General features: G+C 43.7%; 1 protein-coding gene across 1 annotated transcript in view; it reads left to right on the plus strand.

The window, feature by feature from the left end:
• Positions 1 to 18,144, plus strand: part of LOC111269130 (uncharacterized) — a 55,447-nt gene extending 37,303 nt beyond the window's left edge. The window contains exon 4 of the mRNA XM_022848517.2: positions 14,834 to 18,144. Within this exon, the coding sequence (XP_022704252.2) occupies positions 14,834 to 15,207 (374 nt within the window). The 3' untranslated portion in view covers positions 15,208 to 18,144. The remainder of the gene's footprint in view (positions 1 to 14,833) is intronic.
• Positions 18,145 to 18,991: the final 847 nt, after the last annotated feature.

Genomic DNA, 18,991 nt, shown 5'->3' on the forward strand with positions numbered 1-18,991 from the left:
AGTATTACTCTGTTTTTTCTATCTTTTTTATTTGGACATAGAAAAACAATTCTGCTATTAAACTCTATTCGAGCGGTCAGAAACCTAAGAATCCCGGCTTCACTTGCCCTGATATTGAGCCTTTTATCAGAAAAAATTATAACACAATCGTCAGACAACATGACACATCTTACAATGTTTCCTAATAGGTAGAACTCACTATTGCCACTTTGATATTATTAGAAACTATTAGTGTTATACATACCTGCGCCTGTTCTTTGAATTAAAGCTATGTATAATCCAATTGAATCTTTCTAGATTTTTTTAAAAAAAAAAGTCTCAGAAAGATTGTTTGAGATAAAGTCTACTGCATACGTCACCACACCGCGTAAGCTTACGGATCACAAGATTTTTGCACAATTCCTTCAAAATCTTCTATAGTGAACAATCTGAAAATAGAATTACCTCTCAAAACTCTGATCAAAAAATACAGTCTGATCTAAACGTGCTTTTATTGAAACTTAAGCATGTTATTAATAGACTTGTTAGTGGAGATTTAATTATGCAGGAAAATATACAATTAGATCAGGATCGTTGCATATTTTTTGTTTGTATAGGAGTCCTTCGGTGCCTATCTGCTCCACAGTGTTTTATTGGCAATTAGCTAATGACAGGATTGTGCCCAACTAGTTGAACTCCTTAGTTTCTAGCACACCCGAAACTTATATAAATTTGTACGTCCGTAAAATGACAAGATAGGCTCAACTGCTGATTGGCCCACATCAGCTTGCGGGTACGATTTAATCGTAACTAGGGCAAACCGTATTGTATAATCAATTAAACCTAATCAAGGTTCTACATTTGGCCTACCTCGATTGCTCTGTCTTGGTCATCAGCTTAAGATTTGTTATTTTCCGTAACCCATAACTGGCTGCTCTCTTCTTCGAGAAACTGATGAGCTCATGTCCGCCGGCAAAACATGAAAAAACTGACCAACGGCCCTAGCATTGTCCGTTTGTCTCGAGTCTCAGCCAAAACCGACACACTGATCGTAAAGTGGCGTCATTTATCGAAGAGGTCCCCAAGGATCCGGACAAGATCCGGGCCTTGATCCAAAATGGCCCTAGATGAACTTGGCCGATAGTTGTGAGAGAGAGAAATGTGGTTACCGCGAGAAAACTATAACGTAACTGTATATATGGGGATGTGTGTGCGTATGACGCTATGCGACCGATCTCTCTGTTGACTTCTCGATGTGGCTGGAACGACCGACAGCCCGCGAGTACTGACTGGGCCGCTCGTACCTCCGAGCCTCTCTTCCTTCCGCGCTGCACCATACCATGACTTTGGTCGAATTGCGCCACCGTATCACTTCGGACGATGATGTTCAGCTGATGAACACTCGGAAATGTTAGAGTCGAAGTAAGATGGCAGCGAGTTTTTACCTCCCATTTCCCAACTCCTCGATCCCTGATCGCCTCTCTACGAATAACCCTGTTCCTGACGAGAAACGGCGCTACTTCCTTCTGAAAGATTTTGTTCGACTGCGAATTGTCGTTCAGACAAGATCACCAGCGCTGCCACGCCAGGCCAGCTAACCTCATTACTGATTACCTGGGGAAATGCCGCTGATAGTGAATGGTAGTCTTATGTAACATATAGATGTTCATAATTTTACACGCAGACGGACACAGTGTGACGCATTGATAGTACATTTTGAAACCCCGTGCACACTTTTGCAGTTTGATTCTTTCAGTGGTGATCCATAATCTTTCCGTTTTGTTAATACAATAAAGCAACAACAGTTAGCCGCGCCGTAACGAGAAAACGCTACAATAAAAGGCTCGTTTACGGAGTGGCTTTACGCCTGGGTCGAAGTAAAACAATCACAAATAAGTAAATTATTTTGTTTTGGCGATACTGATCATTCGATTAAGCTCCAATATAATGCTAAACCGAAATATATTAACAAAAAATATCGTTGCATTAGTCAGCGTACCGTGGTAAAGTAATACAAGTTCGAGCTTCACGCGTTTTGCTAAATGCGACTATTCAAAAATCAATACCAAGACCAAATAAACGCCCATTCATCTCATCAACCTTTATTTTAAGCTGATCCTATCAGGGCGTATAACGCATGCAAAGGGAGGTAGATACATCTTCCTAATGTTCCTACAATATTCTCATTTAAGTCAATGCCCCTTTGTTGCCACAAATACAAATGGCATCAAACCCAGCTCCGACAACAAACATTTCTGCGCATCTTCCCAGTCAAATGGTAACGAATGCCGCCTATCTGCGACTTCTCGAGCAGTGCTCACTCTTCCAGTAATAAAAGATACAGATCTAAGATGAGCTGACATGTTGGACAGGGGCGGTGCAGGTTGTCTCTGCCCATTGACGACAATGTAGATTTTTCTTCGGGATATATATATAGAAAGATAGAGAGGTACGTTCACGTGGCCCCGAACGGTCAGTCCATTGCTTAGAAGAAAGAGCTCAGTAGGTTTTGTCGGGTGCTGGTGATGTACTCGTTGTTGATGTGACGATTGCAATCGAGACTACAAAGTTCTTCTTCGTGGCGTGTCTCTAGGCCGGCGTCTCATTTGCTACGTTCATTGTCAATTCCACTGAAAAAGAACACCCATCTGACTAACCGACCAAGCGCCCGACCAGTTCCCTTCGCGCTCGCTCACTCTACAGACGAACTAACCGAATACCTCCCGTCTCCCTGCTTCATGATTCCAGTCAGTCCGCCTTCCTTTCGTAGTTCACTTTCCTCACTTTGCACTCGGCCTGCTCAGACCCTGTTATTATTAAAGAAACGCGCACCTAGTATAGCAGTAGCGGTAGTAGTAGTAATAGCAGAACGTCGAATCGTTGGCATTTGAACCTCCGATGGGACGGAACATGGATGCTCTTGTTCCATTGCAGGGAACGGGCCTAAGACCACACACTTTAACGGTTACAGCAGCGAATACTGGCGCCGATATCAGAGGTTCATTTAAGCACCGCCCCAATACGCAGACCGAATACCGCCTCCGGGTTTTGCCACCAGTTGAAGCTAAGACCACATAGACACGCACGGACAGACCTAGTGGAGGTAGTTTCTCATCGAATGGATATGAGCCCACTGCGAAGGGGTGGGCATCGGTAGACCAACTGAAAGCTGAGCGTGACAACACGCCTGGGGCTCCGATACGTTGCCTTTTTTCCTATTCAGTGTCACTGTGAAGCGTCTTGACGAGGCTAACGCGGTTGAAAATTTTGTACCGAACGTTTTCTCTCCTGTTGACAACTCTTCATGATGACATTGCGATGTGAAGGAGGTATGGGAGGGCTTACTGAGCAGTTGGTGCGTTAGAAGCGTTAGAAAAATAGGTTAAGGAGATAGGTACCGTTGGGACAGGCCAGTGGGTTAACAACGAACGACCTAGTTGGGCCATATCATACATCATGCTTCTGAACCCGGCCTATCACGCAGCTCAGATCTATTTCCAAGGCAAAGTTTGCGGGTCTAACTTCTATAGAACTTAAAAATGCCTTTTCAAAAACTTCAAGAGCAGTGCCTAATGATCCAAATATTCCAAAATACACTGCTAATAACTTTCTCAATGATCGACTATGATCATTGATGTGTCGGTCTATAGCGTTAACCATCGCTCGTAAATACTGAAGTGAACACTGGTGAGTTATTTTTAACTATATTACTTTATATATTTATATAAAACTTATATATTTTAATTATAGTACTATAGAAAAATTCACTAAAGTACGATTGTACACGACTATTTATCTACATAATAGATTGTCTACCTATCGAATTTCTGTAAATAATAATGTTCCTTATTCACAGATTCTGTATGTGCAAGACGACAATCTTGGCTAGAGTAAGGTAGGAAGGAATAAGCGGGCTATGAAGCCTCATATAGGACTGGAGAATGTGCCTGAAGTTTGCTTTTTGGAATTATAGCCGGTCGAGGTCAGAGTGTTCCCTTCAAGCTTCTGCTACCGAAATCCTATAACTGCAAGATGGTATTGCAAAAGTTGTCAGTGAGGTTTGAGTTGGGCGTAACCCAATTAGCTTATTTCCATTCTCTTCGCCATGGGTCGATGCTAGGATAGATTCAATAGGCAAACCGAGCTGGATACTGACTACAACTATCGTATATGATTCCCTCTCATCTTTCTTTATAAAGAATATACTAATACTGACATCGATGCTGTTATTTCATTAATCTGCTCAAATAGTCCCTAGAGACGCAAGTTTCTAAAAATCGTGTAGGTGCAAAGCAAGACGTGAAAGGATGGAGGCCAACATCTTGTGACAAAAATCAGGCGCAAAAGGTCACACGCAACCCAAAGTTAATTGTCACACTTTTGCGTATATTTTCTGCGTCTTCGTCACTCATGGCTCTTTTGGCAGCATTTACTATTGCCGCGTTTAGTCACGTACTGTCGCACAGATCCAGTTTTAGCCCACATTTGACTTAACCTAATCTAGTGGATATGTGAGTGGACAGCCCCAGTCTTCCCCTTAAACCTTGCTAAACCCTAGCGACCTTCTGTATCGTCATAGCACCCCTTCATCTCATCAGCCCCACGATGGCTCTACTTGCCAGAGTGGTGTTAAGGCAAGTCCTGACAAATCATATTCACGCCCTCATCCTGACATACTCAAGACAGAGACTTCTCTTACGCTTCCGATGTCTTTGCCGCTTGTCAGGACAAGCGCCACTGGATAGACAGGCGAGAGCAGCAATAGCAGCCCTGCTGTCTGTTCGCGTCTTGTCGCTTCACCTGGTAGCTCAATCTGCCTATCGTCGAAAGCATCTGGCTTTGATAAGTTTGTCTGTCTTTTCAGCATCATAGGTATTCCCACTCCGCCCTTAATGTTTCGAAACGCTTTTCGACCATGGTTATTCCCAACGAGAGACTCTAGGATGAACAGTGTAACTATTTTTTTAGGGATATAATCTGCTTGGTGCGTTAAACGCTGAACTTTGGACATATTGCTTTTTGAATATCTCTACGTAAATATACAATTTTTTTTTTTGCTTTTTGTTTATACTGGGCGATACGATCAAATTGAGGAACCTGTCTATGTTTCTCTTTCCAAGACTGTATCTGAATAAAAATAAACATTTCAACGAAATTTTTTTGCTTGTACCAAAAAAATGTCACGGTTAGTTGATATATATAATTATCATTTCCTGCGATTATAGCGTCACTGCCTAAACCACTGACTATATTTCGTTGCCAATTGGCGAATAATTTTTACCGTAACCGCGTATCATACCGATACGTGTAAATCTGTAAAAATGTTAATATAATACATTAAAAAAAATCCAATGCAATAAAATTTTGAGCCGATTGCAGGCCGAAAGTCACAAAAATCTAAGGCCTTAAAACGGTTAAAATACAAAAAAACTACAAAAAGCTACAAAAAAAAACAAGCTTATTTGGACTACCCTATAGGCAGTTGGTATTTTCCTTTCTAAAATGGTCGTTAATTTCTTTATCGAAAACCTAGCTGTATCGAAAATGGTCTTTATGGAGCCATTTTGATAATTTTTTTGAGTCCCTTAAATCTAAACCCTATAAACGACTTTCTCGTTCCTCTTATGAAGACCCTCCGCATGAAAAGTAACCATAAAGAAGACCGTCAATTTCGGGAAAGACAAAAACTTCTAATTTTCAGGGGGTCACCCAACGCGGAAAAATTAGATAACTTTAATTTTTGCTCAAGCTTTGAGAAAAGACGCCCCGTTCTTTACTATGATAAGTTGGCGGTGTCGTTGAATTGGCCTTTTTCTAGCGCAAAAAATCTTAGGTCAATGTATATCTGTTACGACAAACAGGCGGACAAAGTTTTCCTGAACTTGAGTGTATCACCCTGTATCTATATTAGAGTCTCGTTGAAAACAAATAAATAAATAAGGGAAACTAACTGATGCGGAATATTAACCGAGACGCTGGAACAAATACCAGTTCACTTTATCCGGTATCAATTTTTCGTAATCGTGTGATGGTTGCATCAATTTATATGTATTTTCATTGCATTCATATTCAATCTTCACATGGTCAAACAATATGGTTTGTTGACTTATATCCGACTCAGGTCCTAGAGTGTCGTTGAACTGCTATGTCTACATGTTTGCAAAAAGAGCGGCCTAAAGTGTTATAGGATAGAAATATTGTGAATGCCGTAGGAGGCAACTGTCACATCGTCCATCTTGAGTTCTTGAGGTAAAGTGTAGATCTCTGCTGAGAGCCCACGGTCTGTGGTACGCGTAATTTGATTAGGTTAGCGCGATGCGTTACGAATACCGTGGACCTGCAGGAACAATAATAACATAAGAAAACGCCACGACCCAGGAGGCCGCGTTGCTTTTCGGGTAAGCTAAGTGTCTGTCGAGTACCAGTGCGCTTTCGTGCAAAGCTACCCATCTCCTGCATGGGTTTTTAGTGTGATGGTGCTCAAGGGCTCTTAACACCACATGGTATCTCGAAAAGCCTCTGCCTCGTGTTATTATTTCAATGATCACCAGAGTGGACGAAAGTAAAGTGCTAACACACTTCGGGCAGAAGGAAGCACATCTTCGAATGAACAAATTGGCTTTAACGGAAAATTCTTTTCAAATAAGCTAAGACCGAAATCAAAATTGGATACGAGATACCGGTGACTTTATTTCTTATTGTTCCAGAAATTAAGTCGTCTGTATGCCGACGCGATTTTCTAAAAGCAGGTGACCATAAAACGATCATAAAAGAGACGGGGCAAAGATAAGGAGGGTTGAAATCGTACGCTGAAGGGTTTGTCACCCGGCATAAGCTAGTAGCCACGAATATGGGCTTTTCATAGCGATAGTTTTTTCATGGACTAGTCGGCTCTTTTAATTATTGCAACGATAAAATAAGTTACTTGAAGTTTGGTATGTTTTAAATGAATTACCTAATTCTGAACGACTGCTTTCCGATACAGTCCGGTCACAGGCCTAGTCAGCAGGTTGCCAATCCAAGTATCAGGGTGGTCAAGGCTCGATCAGGTACTGATCATGCAGTTTTATTTACGCGAAGAGCTTCTCCACATAATTCTCTTTCTTCTTTGTGGCTTTTAGCTATAATTATTGTCAGTGTTATTATGCGGTTATTACTGCCCAATCCGTCAATGTAACTCATCTATCATAGTCAACTAGGCACGGCGAGTTCTTGATTCAGAGAGGATGCAGGACCGGGCGGAAGGTTGGGGGGGGGGGGGGTCGAAATGAAGTAGGTCGATGCATTCCATGTGTCGCAAAGTCCCGAACGCTTTTGTAGCCAGTCTCTTGTTGTTACCCATATTGCGACCTACGAACGGACTGTGCCGTGCTAAAAATGCAGGAAGTGTTCGCCTTACCATAAGGACGGCAGCAATGTCATGGCCAAAACAGGAATCTATAGCCATTTCTAAGGTATGCCTAGAGCTAGTCCAGGCATTTCAGATGCAAAACAGCGATGTTTGCTTCTACTGCCGTAGTCTGCTGTGTGTAGATCTCCGCCAAAATGGACCTGTTGTTGATATCTCGACTAAGGTGTACCTTTGCCAGGACAGCGATTTATCGTCTGGGTAATGGCTTGTGTGGTAGAAGATATCTAGGGTGTGCTGAGTTGAAGCTCGAGGTTTGACTTTTACTCGGCACTGTGAACAAACCCATTCGCTTCTGCTATGTCAACTCCCTCTTACCTGCTTCCATTGTGTGTGGGCAGAAAGACAGGACTGCTGGACTCTGCACTGCATCAGGGTAGCTCAGCTAATTCCACAGTGAATAATACCGGTTAGTTCGGCGAAAAGCACTACAAGTATCGAATCTCTTTAAATTGCCACCGAATCCTCATTTGGAATAGGTCGCTGCAACGAGCGCCTGGTTCTTGCAGCCTGTTAACCAGTGCAGGTAGTAGGTGCGCTTAAGCACGTAAAACTATTTGTTTTTGTATAAAAAAAAACATTTATTGCTAAGACGAAACAATCGATTAAGTCTGACATTAGACCTGCAAACATAACGTACCGAGCTAAAAACGAAAAGCTGGATCGTTTTTTAGTAAAGTTATAGGCACTTTGACGTCTTTGGTACAGAACGGTGGCTGGGTCAGCTTGGTTAAACGTTCCTGAGTGAAATATTGTCCACTTCTCCCGTTGTCTTCATCGACTTCGTCGTCGTCGTAAAGAGACAGAACCCAGTGTCCCAGTGCTATATCGATTCGCTTACCACTCCCGCAGTCACTATCCATAGTTAGTAGCTGGTAGGAGTGCAACCCCACTCTGGTCCACTTTAACTGTCTCGAGTGACTTTGCGGCGCTAGATGGGGCAGGGACTGCGTGAGACTGGGGCCTCACGGTGTCGCAGGATCCCGGATCCCCTCCTTGATGCTAGTTCCCTCCCTAACGATAACGACCTCGGCGATATTTGCTCTCCAACTATTTCGCCATTCCGTTGTCAGTGCAGTCGATTACAACCCGGTGTACTGGCCATTGCGCACGCTACGGCATCGAGCCTCCCAGTGGTGGGTGACCAACCACACTCTGATGTGATTGAAGTGTACAAGAAGGCAGCCGGACCTATATTGTCCTTACTAGCTCTACCCGCGGCCATTGTAGATTGAAGTAGTCATAGATGCTACATAATAAATCTTTAATAGTTATCCCTATCTCTAACACTGTAAGCAGCTGTGCTAATTGCGTTGGCAGACGCTAACGCGTCACACTACCTATAGAGGTCCAGTGAAATGATTGCAAAGTAACTGTCGAAAATCATCCCGTCTAGTGCTCGAAGCTTCGTTCACCGGACGATATCAATAGTTTGTTCCGGTACATTAAGGGACTAACGTAGGCTTAATTTCATATGACTGAATAACATTCAAATTAGGCGCCCTCTATATAATTAACTGGCATTTGGATGGAAGAACAGCTACTTCGATAAAAATAATTTCGTATTTTTAATTCGATTCCATATCAAATTAGCTTGAGCTACCTGTACAGTATTTCGATAGACAGGGCCAGCGATAGTTCAGACACCATAAAGCCTTCAACAGTGAAAATTAAATATTAAAATCATCTTTACCACGTATTCTGCTGTACGCCTAAATGACTTGCCGAATATATAATTTGCTGAACATGGGCTGTGATCGGCCAAAAAAAACATTAGGGATTATTTAGTTCACTAGTGAACTGCAAATTAATTTTCGTCCACTTCTTTTGGGCACGCGCGTCTACGCGACTACCTGACGCATTGCCATTACTCGCAGGGAAGTATCGATTAAGCCATAAGTATCATCCAATGTTTCATGACAACGTGTAGTCAGAAGAGTTGTACGGACTCCAAATATCGAATTCTGAAGTATATCCAAAGTACGCTACTTTAAGTAGGTGTCTATCGGTAGAATGATTTCAAGCTCCTGTCAGTGACCATACTTGGGATTCGGATTTTTCTTTGACGGCCCATTACCGGTAAATTTGCATCAGCTTATATCGATGCACGCGGTGCCTAAGCGCTCCGACTGAGCGTCGAGAATTCATCGACTCCCGGGATCGCCAAAAGCTGGCTGGAACAGGATCAGTTGGTGCATAGCGTCTTCATTGTAAACTCTCGTCAAAAGCTCATCGACGCCACTTTTTTCAATTCCGGCTCTGAGTGAAGCTGGTAGTTGTTTGGAATTGTCCGTGTTGAATACCAATGTAGAATCTAAACTATCGAGGAGGTTTAGGTGTTAAGCAAGAGTGCTACTTCTCTTGTGGGTCTGGGATGGACAGTTAGTTTCCGCTGGTTGTACGCGTCACGATATCAGCGCATGGACACGTAGTACGGTCAGTGCTGAAGTCTCGACTAGAAACGGCCAGCAGACTGACAGGTTAGGAACTCCACCCGACCGAGGTCGGGGTAGGCTCGATTGAGATGTTGGTTGCGGGCGGAACTACCGGTGATTCCGCACCCTGAATTCTAATGTCCTCTACACGTCACACATACATAGATACATTCCTCACACATCCAGCCGCGCATACAAAGGCAGCTGGCTATATGTGTATATCAGCTACGACAAGGAAGCGTGCACCATAAGTCCACACGTAGTTACTTTTCACAAGTTCTCCGCAACCATTACCAGAGGCCAACCCGTAAGTACAGCACTTGGACACCTCGTTAGCGACTTCGCAATCGGAAACATCGCGCATTTCATCTCTTATCGTGCAATACTCAAAGGCGCCTCGCGCGCAACAACAGACACGATCCTTATCTGAACAGTGAAGCTAAAGGATTCATTGTATGCAATAGGTCTTCCCAACGCGTCGTCCTAATGAAGTACTTCGTATCTGCGACGGCAACCGTTGCTGCATTTGCAACGAGTCCATTTTTGACAATTAGATTAACAAGCTGGAAACAGTGTGTCTGGCTTATCAAAATGGTACAGGTAAAGCCATCCTCTCCCATGTTCTTACGCTAATAAAAGTTGTTTCACACGAGCCGTAAGGGTGGAGATAATAGGGGAGACGACAGATTCGAACAAGTGAGGTAGATGCCCGCTAAAAACCTCCACAGCATAGTCGCAAACTGAACCAACATCTAACGCTATTGTGTACCTACTTGCCTGACTATATTAATAAACCAAAAATACTGCAATATAAAGGAGAGTCAATTCACTCGGTTGATGGAGACATTTAGTTGATCTTTCTTGTATGTGTACGAACCGAACATATTGGTATTTACTGCTTTTAATTTTCTATTTCCTTTTTTTCAATCACGTATTTTTATTTTCTTTTTTTTTTTACAAAATATTATCTAATCGATTTTAGGATGAAGGCCAAGTGTCGCAAGCACCTGTCCTAATCAACGGGGCTCTTTTGAGGCTAACGAGATAACGACAGTCACAGCACAAACAGTTATTGGAGTATATGCCCACATATAAGCTATCATGATTCATAGTTTACAGCCTTGACCCCTACGAAGACCGCATAATTGATACCACAAAAGGACACGTTTCTTTCTGTCGGAAGTCCATAGGCTTTATACTATTACGCAGTCTATTTTAGTTTAGCCGACATCTATTTTAGTTGTGCTTTGTGCGTTTCACCTGCTAGGTGGTACTCATTTGTGCCCTCGAAGGGCAAGTGGTGGAAAGTAGCTATTGATTGAACCACTGTCTTCAACCGGCCAACTTCTTCTATGAAAAGACGACCTGACGGCGACAAAGGTACTAGTATTACCTCTTTTATTTGTGGTGACAGGTGAAATCGAACCGGCTTCTGTTAACACAGGCTGTAAATAAGTAGCCGTTCTCAATATAAACGAAACCGTAATGAGACTAGATAGACAGGAAAATGTATCGTTTCTCCCATGTCCGCATACATATATGCTATAAATATCAATACGCCCCGATAATTCGATCAGTTGGCCGATATTAATTAGAAGGATTAGTTGATCTCAGAATAAAACAATGGATGAAATATTGTTTATTGCTTACATCTACGCCATTCCACTATCCGATCTACGTGCATCAAATAGGGGAAGTGCTTTAGAGAGCTTGAAGCCTTCTCGAGATCAAAACATCTGATTTTAAACTTCATACATCGAACAATTCGCTATAGGCTGGTTGCACTTAAAGGTTGACCAGCTGTTTAAACAAGCTTGGCGAACTGATTCGATGCAGAGAAGATGACAGGCTGATTGCAACAACAAAAAAATTAAGTAATTATTAATTTTTATACTCAACGTAATAAAATATATATGGAAATTGCATTTTGTAAGTCATTAATTTGTTCATTTTATATATTTATTTTATCTTTGGCTTTCTTTTTAATGCAAGACGTCGCGTGACCTCATTTGTCCGAGGCTCTGAAGGTCAGGCGCTGACAAAAAAAAGCGGTATGAACGTACGTGCATGCGTGCGTGCGTGCGTGCGTGCGTACGTGGCCTGTGCTCTTGACGCAAAATGCGGTTTTCTGCGCTTGCCTACAGCATTGCGGCGTCCCTGCATAGAGAAAAAAGGAACGAGATCAACGGCGGAAATTTAATAAACCCACCTAAGATAGCTCTTACCTCCTCATCGCCTAGCAACCAAAAAGCTGTAATACCAGAACGACGGGGTCGGGAAGAATTCCGGTCGCTGTATAACCAAGCATCCGACAGGCCGAGCTGCTGGACTCTAACGTCTCAGAGCAAGACGGGGAGAGAGAGAGAGAGGAGAGAGCAAGAAGCCGTTGGTTGAAGGTGTCAGCGAATGGCGGCAAAGCGGGGGACTTTGCCGTAACGACGACGGGGCGACGCGACGCGACGCGCCGCACCGAAGGTCTCTTGAACTGGGCCTTGAAGAGGTTCTCACATGTTTTTTCTCAATCTACTCCAATTCCTTTCTTGCGGGCTCGTTTACCTCTGCTCGCTGTGCCGTTCGACGTTGTACTCCAGCCTTTTTTACGCATCAGTTTCTCGAGAGTTACTGACGCAAGCAGAGGAAACGAGGCAAGGAAGAGGAAGACTTTTTGATCCGTCAAGACGGGTAAGGGGGTCCTAGCAGACGGGTGAACAGGGTCGTGGGGAGAAGGGTCGAATATGACCGACCCCATTTGGCTCCGCCCATTCCCTCACCCCTTGACGGACGCGTGAACGGCTGGTCGAAGAGTTCTTGTGACGACAGGCAACGGCGCCCTGCTTTCCGCAGTGGCGGCAAGTGCGCACAGCGAGAAAAAGACAAAAACGGCGCCGGTTGTGGCAGGACTTTTTACGAGATTGTTTCTCCAAGCTAGAATTTACTCGCCCGTATCACTTAGGTAAAAAAGGAAGTGCCGATGCATAGAAACGATACGGGAGCTACATGTGAATACACAGTGCGGTGAGGCGTATGATCATCTGCAATAGAAACAATCGTGTTACCGATACTGAAAATATCATTGAGAAATAACATATCGCAGTATATACTTAGCTTTAGGTGATCTGCCAACGATAACAGGCTAGCAAAAAAAATTGTGGGCAATTTAGCTGAGGAGAATCAGTCGCCACCGAAAATCTGAAACGGGAAAATTACTGGCACTGCTATCAAGCTCTTTGGCGTATAGTTGCCGGTTGAACTTGCGAAGGATCTCGCAATAGAGATGGAGCATATGAGGTAGACTTCCCTGGTTAGTACCCCGGGAGTAACGATGACTGCCATTTCTCAAAGGCGGGCTGGAATGATTGCTGGGGTTGAAGGTGAAACAGCCAGGCTTAAGTGAGCTGTGAGGTGATTGTCGTCATTGCGGCAATGATAGTCAATATTCCGGCCGCCACTGTCGGACGGAGCTAGCGAGAGAAGGGTGCAGACGGAGAAAGTGAACAATGGTCCAGTCATAAATCGGCCTTTTCAAAACTGAAGACGCGCGGCTGATGAGCGAGCGGACCTGAGCAGACTGGATGCGCAGTCGAGGAATTTTGATTGAAAAAGCTGCCTCCCTCAACGCTTTCTTTATGCGTTCAATATATTCTGATGCCTGTATAGTCTTGCTCGTTTTGTTGGACTCCTGGCGGTGGGTAGCTATGTGGGATTGCGTGTGTGACGGGAGGGGCTGGCGGAGGTGCTGCTGCCGACGGCCACAGCGGTCGCTCCTATACACACTCGTTTCCGCTTGCTCACCGTCAACATACACCATACATCATCCATTCAACACTAAAGCGAAAAGCCAGGCGGGCGTCTGGAGAAACTGCTTTATGCCGCTGTCGGTGGTGTCTGACCTGGAGGAGAGATGGACTGACGGACGGACAAACGCGCGAAAAAACGAAGCTTGGGCGGAGATGATGTTAGCCAGTTAGCTGCTGCCCTAACGTTACGAGATACTGGTGGGGACCCTTCTCGGCCTCTGACTGCCCTACTCACGCTGCTGCCTCCTAGGCTCCTCCTGCGACTGCTGGTGCCAGCGACTTCGTCGAATTAACGCAGCCGAGCTCCCTTTGCCTTCCCCAGCTTCTTCTCTCCTTTCGCAGTTCTCCGCTCTCCTGAACCCCTATCCCGTCGCCCACTCCTCCGATAGAACGCCGCGACGTGGGTTGAGGAAACTGCAAGACCGGGGTTATTTTTCGCTTCCTGTTCGCTCCCCAACCGACACAGCTATCTCATTGAAAAGCAGAACGAAGTAAAACCGAGACAAAAATACGAACTAAATATTAGTATATATATTTGTCGTATAATGCATGTGTGTGCATATGAGAGATTAGGTCCGATAAACGAAATGTAGAAACGAGGGGAGGCAGAAAGCTGCAAATGGTAAATGGACGAAGGAGAAGATCCTATATATGGTTTCAAGGAAAAAGGAACCGGCGCGAAGACAGTTGCTCAGCCAAAACAAGTAATGACCCCAATAGAATGGTGACTGCGGATAAGATTGAATTGAGCTCACTGTAAGGCTTCTCGTTGCCACCTGTTGAAAAAGATATTTCTACTGTAAAATGATCGGCTCGTTCGCGTAGCAGGCAGTCAGTTATCTTGTCAGATAAACGTCGAAAACTAGGCAAGATTAAACTATTTCAATATATTTCTCTTGGACATACGACTTGTTTGTTGTATCCAGATAATCCAACGCATCGTTGTGAAACACAGTGATAAACGCAATACGTGAGGGCAATGTTAATGTCTTTCTTCAGAAAGGACACAGCAAATATCTGCTTAGGACGCGGCCAAAGGTTGGTTGTGTTTTGGCGATACCTTGTATAAATAGTCCGCTGAATCTGATTACCTTTTTACACTAGGCTTCATGTACACGGAGAGGCTTCACGCATAGCGGTAACTCTTGCATTAGTATAATGATTGTTAAAAACTAAGTATTACCTTTGTGTTAATAATGTTTGATGTTTCACAGGCGAGAAGCCCCATAAATGTGCTGTTTGTGGAAAAGCGTTCAGTCAGTCATCGAATCTAATTACGCACAGTCGGAAACACACTGGGTTCAAGCCCTTCGCCTGCGACATTTGCGGTAGAGCCTTTCAGAGGAAGGTCGACCTACGCCGACACAAAGAGACGCAGCACACGACGCAGGGCGGTGCTGGCGCAGTAGTCCTCGGAGCGGCTGCAGCCGCGGCCGCCGCCGCCGCCGCTGTCGTAGCTGGAGTAACTGGAAACGCCCTTGGCGTTGGGGCCTCTGGACAGCTTGTCCATCTTGCCCACGCGCCACCTACTACAGGGCCAGAAGTGCTTCAGGTTCCACATCCCGTGCCGCTTTCATTGACCCTTTAGATGCCCTGTGATTATAATGTGTCCAGGGAAGCGTCAGGCAAAACGCAGGGAAACTCTCGGCTATAGACAATTTCTAAAGCGAATAATGTGGCAGTTAGTCAGGAGATGTGAATCTTACTGTAATGTATTTCAATTCTTTTTACGCCGCCTTATCGGGTGGGCTATAAGCAAAAAGGAGAGGTGAAACTTTTCTCATTAAACACATGTCTATTTGAATTTTAATAGAGCTCAATGAAAAGAAAAAACTAAATCCAATGCCTTTTCTAACTACTCTTTCCAATCTATAGCGTTGCCATTCGAATGCTTTTCGAAGAACAAAATCTCATGGTCGTGTTATGTGATGAGGAAGATGGAACGGCTGATACGCAGCACCTATTATGGATGAGAGTGTATATAATGCCGGCCAAGTCGATAAGATCGAATAATCTGGAAAAGTTGAGATAAAACAAAGGTATGAAGGTTTCTAGTCTAGCTCTCTGTGCTCGTGTCTATTTGAATGTAAGTGTCATTGAGTAGCTGGCTGATTGTGCGTGAACGAATGTCAAGTGAGTACATTTGTACGGTAACGGATCGACAAGACATTGTCGGACGTCATTTCCTGTCTCAAACGGCCATGTTTGTTTTCATCTCCTATGATGCTGCTATCTGCATTGCATATTTATGGACCTATGAACCTATGCATGTGCTATACAGTAAGCACCTGTAGAGTACCGAGGGAGCAGGACGAACGAACTACGGCAGCGCGAACTCGCGAAACAGATTCCTCCTTGCTGATCCCTTTGCGGCTACACTACTTGTGATATGGTCAACGGTAATAGCAGTGAAAGAAAACAGCGGCCTACCATCCTTTAAAAAAGGACCCAATGAACGTATATACACGTATGTATGTGCTTGTATGCGTGAGCGGGTAAGCGCGAGCGTATGTATGTATGTATGTTTGTGTAGCTGTACATAATAACGATTTAAACGGCAGCGATTCGGCGTCGTTGAAACAAAATCAGTGGTTACAATAGAAATATGTATTCATTTATGTCGTCTCGGCTGGAAACTAGATTGTCGCAATTGAGCGGGTTAAGCGGCACGAGCAGCCCTGGGCTTACCTATAGGAACATTTGGTCTCTTCTGGTTTTAAGAAACCCAGCCATGGACGAATGAATGTACGATTTTTGGTGTTTACACAGAATAATTTCTTGCTCGTAATCGCTAGTTGTATCATTTGAATGGCAAAAAACGTAGCATTAGCCGAGCTGCAATTTATCGGGTTAAACTTCCTTGTGTTCAGGATGAATGATCATTTGAAACCATCAAAGCTTCCCGCTGGTTCTTTGCGTGAATGACGATATTAATACGACAGCCATCATCTTCACATAGTACATAGGGCAGGAAACGACTTGTTTTGAAGTGCGCTTTGCCCCTATTGGAATGTATAGGTTATTCGCAGAAAACCAGCAAGGCTTTTAGACAATTCGGGTTTGGCTGAAGTATACCGTCAGGCACGATAAGTCAGCTAACCCTATACGGATACGCAACTGGGTTACCGCAAATGTTTGTCGCGAGACGAGGGCGCAACATGGTGTGCATTCCACTGGGCCAACATCCACGTCATCGAGAGCGGATCACCTGACAATAAGTTGTTTATTGTACAGCAGCAACGAAATCATCAGACGACGAATCATGTGACCACCATACGGCGTTTGTCAATGGCAAAGGACGAAAGAAAGCAATGAAGACCTCTTTTTTAAACCACGAAAACTTGGCTCTGCTTAACTCGCAGTATCTCTATCGCTCGTTGTATAGAAATAAATAGATTCCATTAGGGCGCGCACAGAGATATCATTCCCTTAAAGAGCATAGCAAATGAGCAATGAACAGGTGTTTCTTCTTTACCCATCACTGAAATCTTGATTTGTGAATAGGATGCACTAACGATATACAATGCTTCCATATGATGAGACGATGTCTTGTCTCAAAGATTATCGAAAAGATGACTTATTTTGGCCGGATGTGCATTTGCTTCTGTGTATAGAGCTACTACTAATGAATACTTTTAGCATATAAATAATATCAATAAGGACCCATATGTTAGGAGTAAGCAAAAGCCTATATATTTAGCATGTTTTGGCAAGGAGCCAAAAACTATGCGGCAAGTCGCTTAAGCTTCATGTGTAGTGATGGAAACAATATTGAGAAGATCTTCGGCCTATGTATGCCTGAAGAGTATATAACTCTCGTTTGCTTATTTTCACTATATCGGTGGACGACTATAGTAATATATTGTTGTGTGAGTTTATTAATGAAGAGAACGCATCTACCAAAAATAAAATGTCAATAATATGTCGCTGTTATTTAATGCTTTTATTTAACTTAGCTGTAACAACTAGCTAACGTTACATTAATTTCGTGAGGAAAGGCCTGACCTTCGCCTATCCATTGATGAGGTAGGTGCTTCGTCCTATGCATTGGGTCTGCACTTACCTGGATGCTTCCGGTCGGCTGACATGAAATTATCGTAAGTACTTCGATACATTCTAACCTGAAGGTACTAACTTGCAACCCGGCTAAGTGCTTTACGTTGACACGATGTACAACCGACCATTCTAGCGTACAGAACCGTCACAAAGAAATGCAGACTGTTGTCGGTCTTAGTCAAATTACGGACTTCAAAGCTATTCACCTTACGTTGTAGGGGATTTTTGAATTTATCGTCTGGTGGTCAAAGATTTATAAGGCACACAAATTTTAGAAATGATCATGGTTGTCTGATACAATTCTTGCAAACACTCGAAAGAAACCAATATTAATAATTATGTCTAAACAACCGGAAATCCTTTATCAATCAATCCAGATCCTAAGGCTAGCCATCACATGATGAATTTTATTACGTTCTCATTTATTACGGAATAAAGTACGGATTTCAATCTGTTCCCACAGTACATACATAGCGGGTTCTTTATTGAGGTACATGTTTGCATTGTAGATAGGGCTCTGTAATGAACTACGCCCATTTCGAATCAGGTTAAACGTTCAGTACTAGCAATAAGTCTAAGCAAAACTGGATAGCGTGCCTTATTGAATAAAGAGAGAAACAAGAGGCAAACGCGGCTTCATTAGCCTTTTTGAATGTTCCAATGGGACCAAATACAAAGTCCTGTAAAATGCTTAAAAAAGCCGTAGTGATTTATCACCGACGTTAATAGTGTTGTTACCAGCGCAGGGTAAAAAAATTTCACCTGATCCTGATCAGCAAACGCGGATGACAGCGATGACATCAGTAATAGCGACGACAACGAAGAACACTGCTACTCAGAACCCCAGAAAAAAAACGCATATCTATTTCGGTGGATGCGGCCAGCGCCATCACGGCGCACTGCCGCCAGCGCCAATTGGTTGGCTAATAGCAATTGTTCTTTATCATCTTGTAAAAACACTCTGCTGCTCCGTGGAGCTTTTGGGTCTAGTTGATAGCAGTGTGTGGGTCGCCGCTGGGTTCTATAGGTCTTTGAATAGTCTGTCTAGAGTGCTATCGTATTACACGCGCATGACTGTGCTGACGATTGTTATATGCTAATAGTTGTGTTTGGGACAATGAATAGAGAGAGCTGTTGAGTGAGCGCTGGGATAGATTCTTTGTGCTCAAGGCTGGGCTACCATAGCGCAACAAAGTGCCAGATGGAGGTACCACAGGACTCGCATCGCACTCGTCACAGGGACCATCACCCCTGCAACGAGAAAGCTAGAAAAGAACGATTAAAAACGATCTATCCCAACTCTGAGTGAAAAATAC

Source organism: Varroa jacobsoni, unplaced genomic scaffold (assembly GCF_002532875.2).
Source record: "Varroa jacobsoni isolate VJ856 unplaced genomic scaffold, vjacob_1.0 scaffold_142, whole genome shotgun sequence".
Taxonomy (NCBI): Eukaryota; Metazoa; Arthropoda; class Arachnida; order Mesostigmata; family Varroidae; genus Varroa; species Varroa jacobsoni.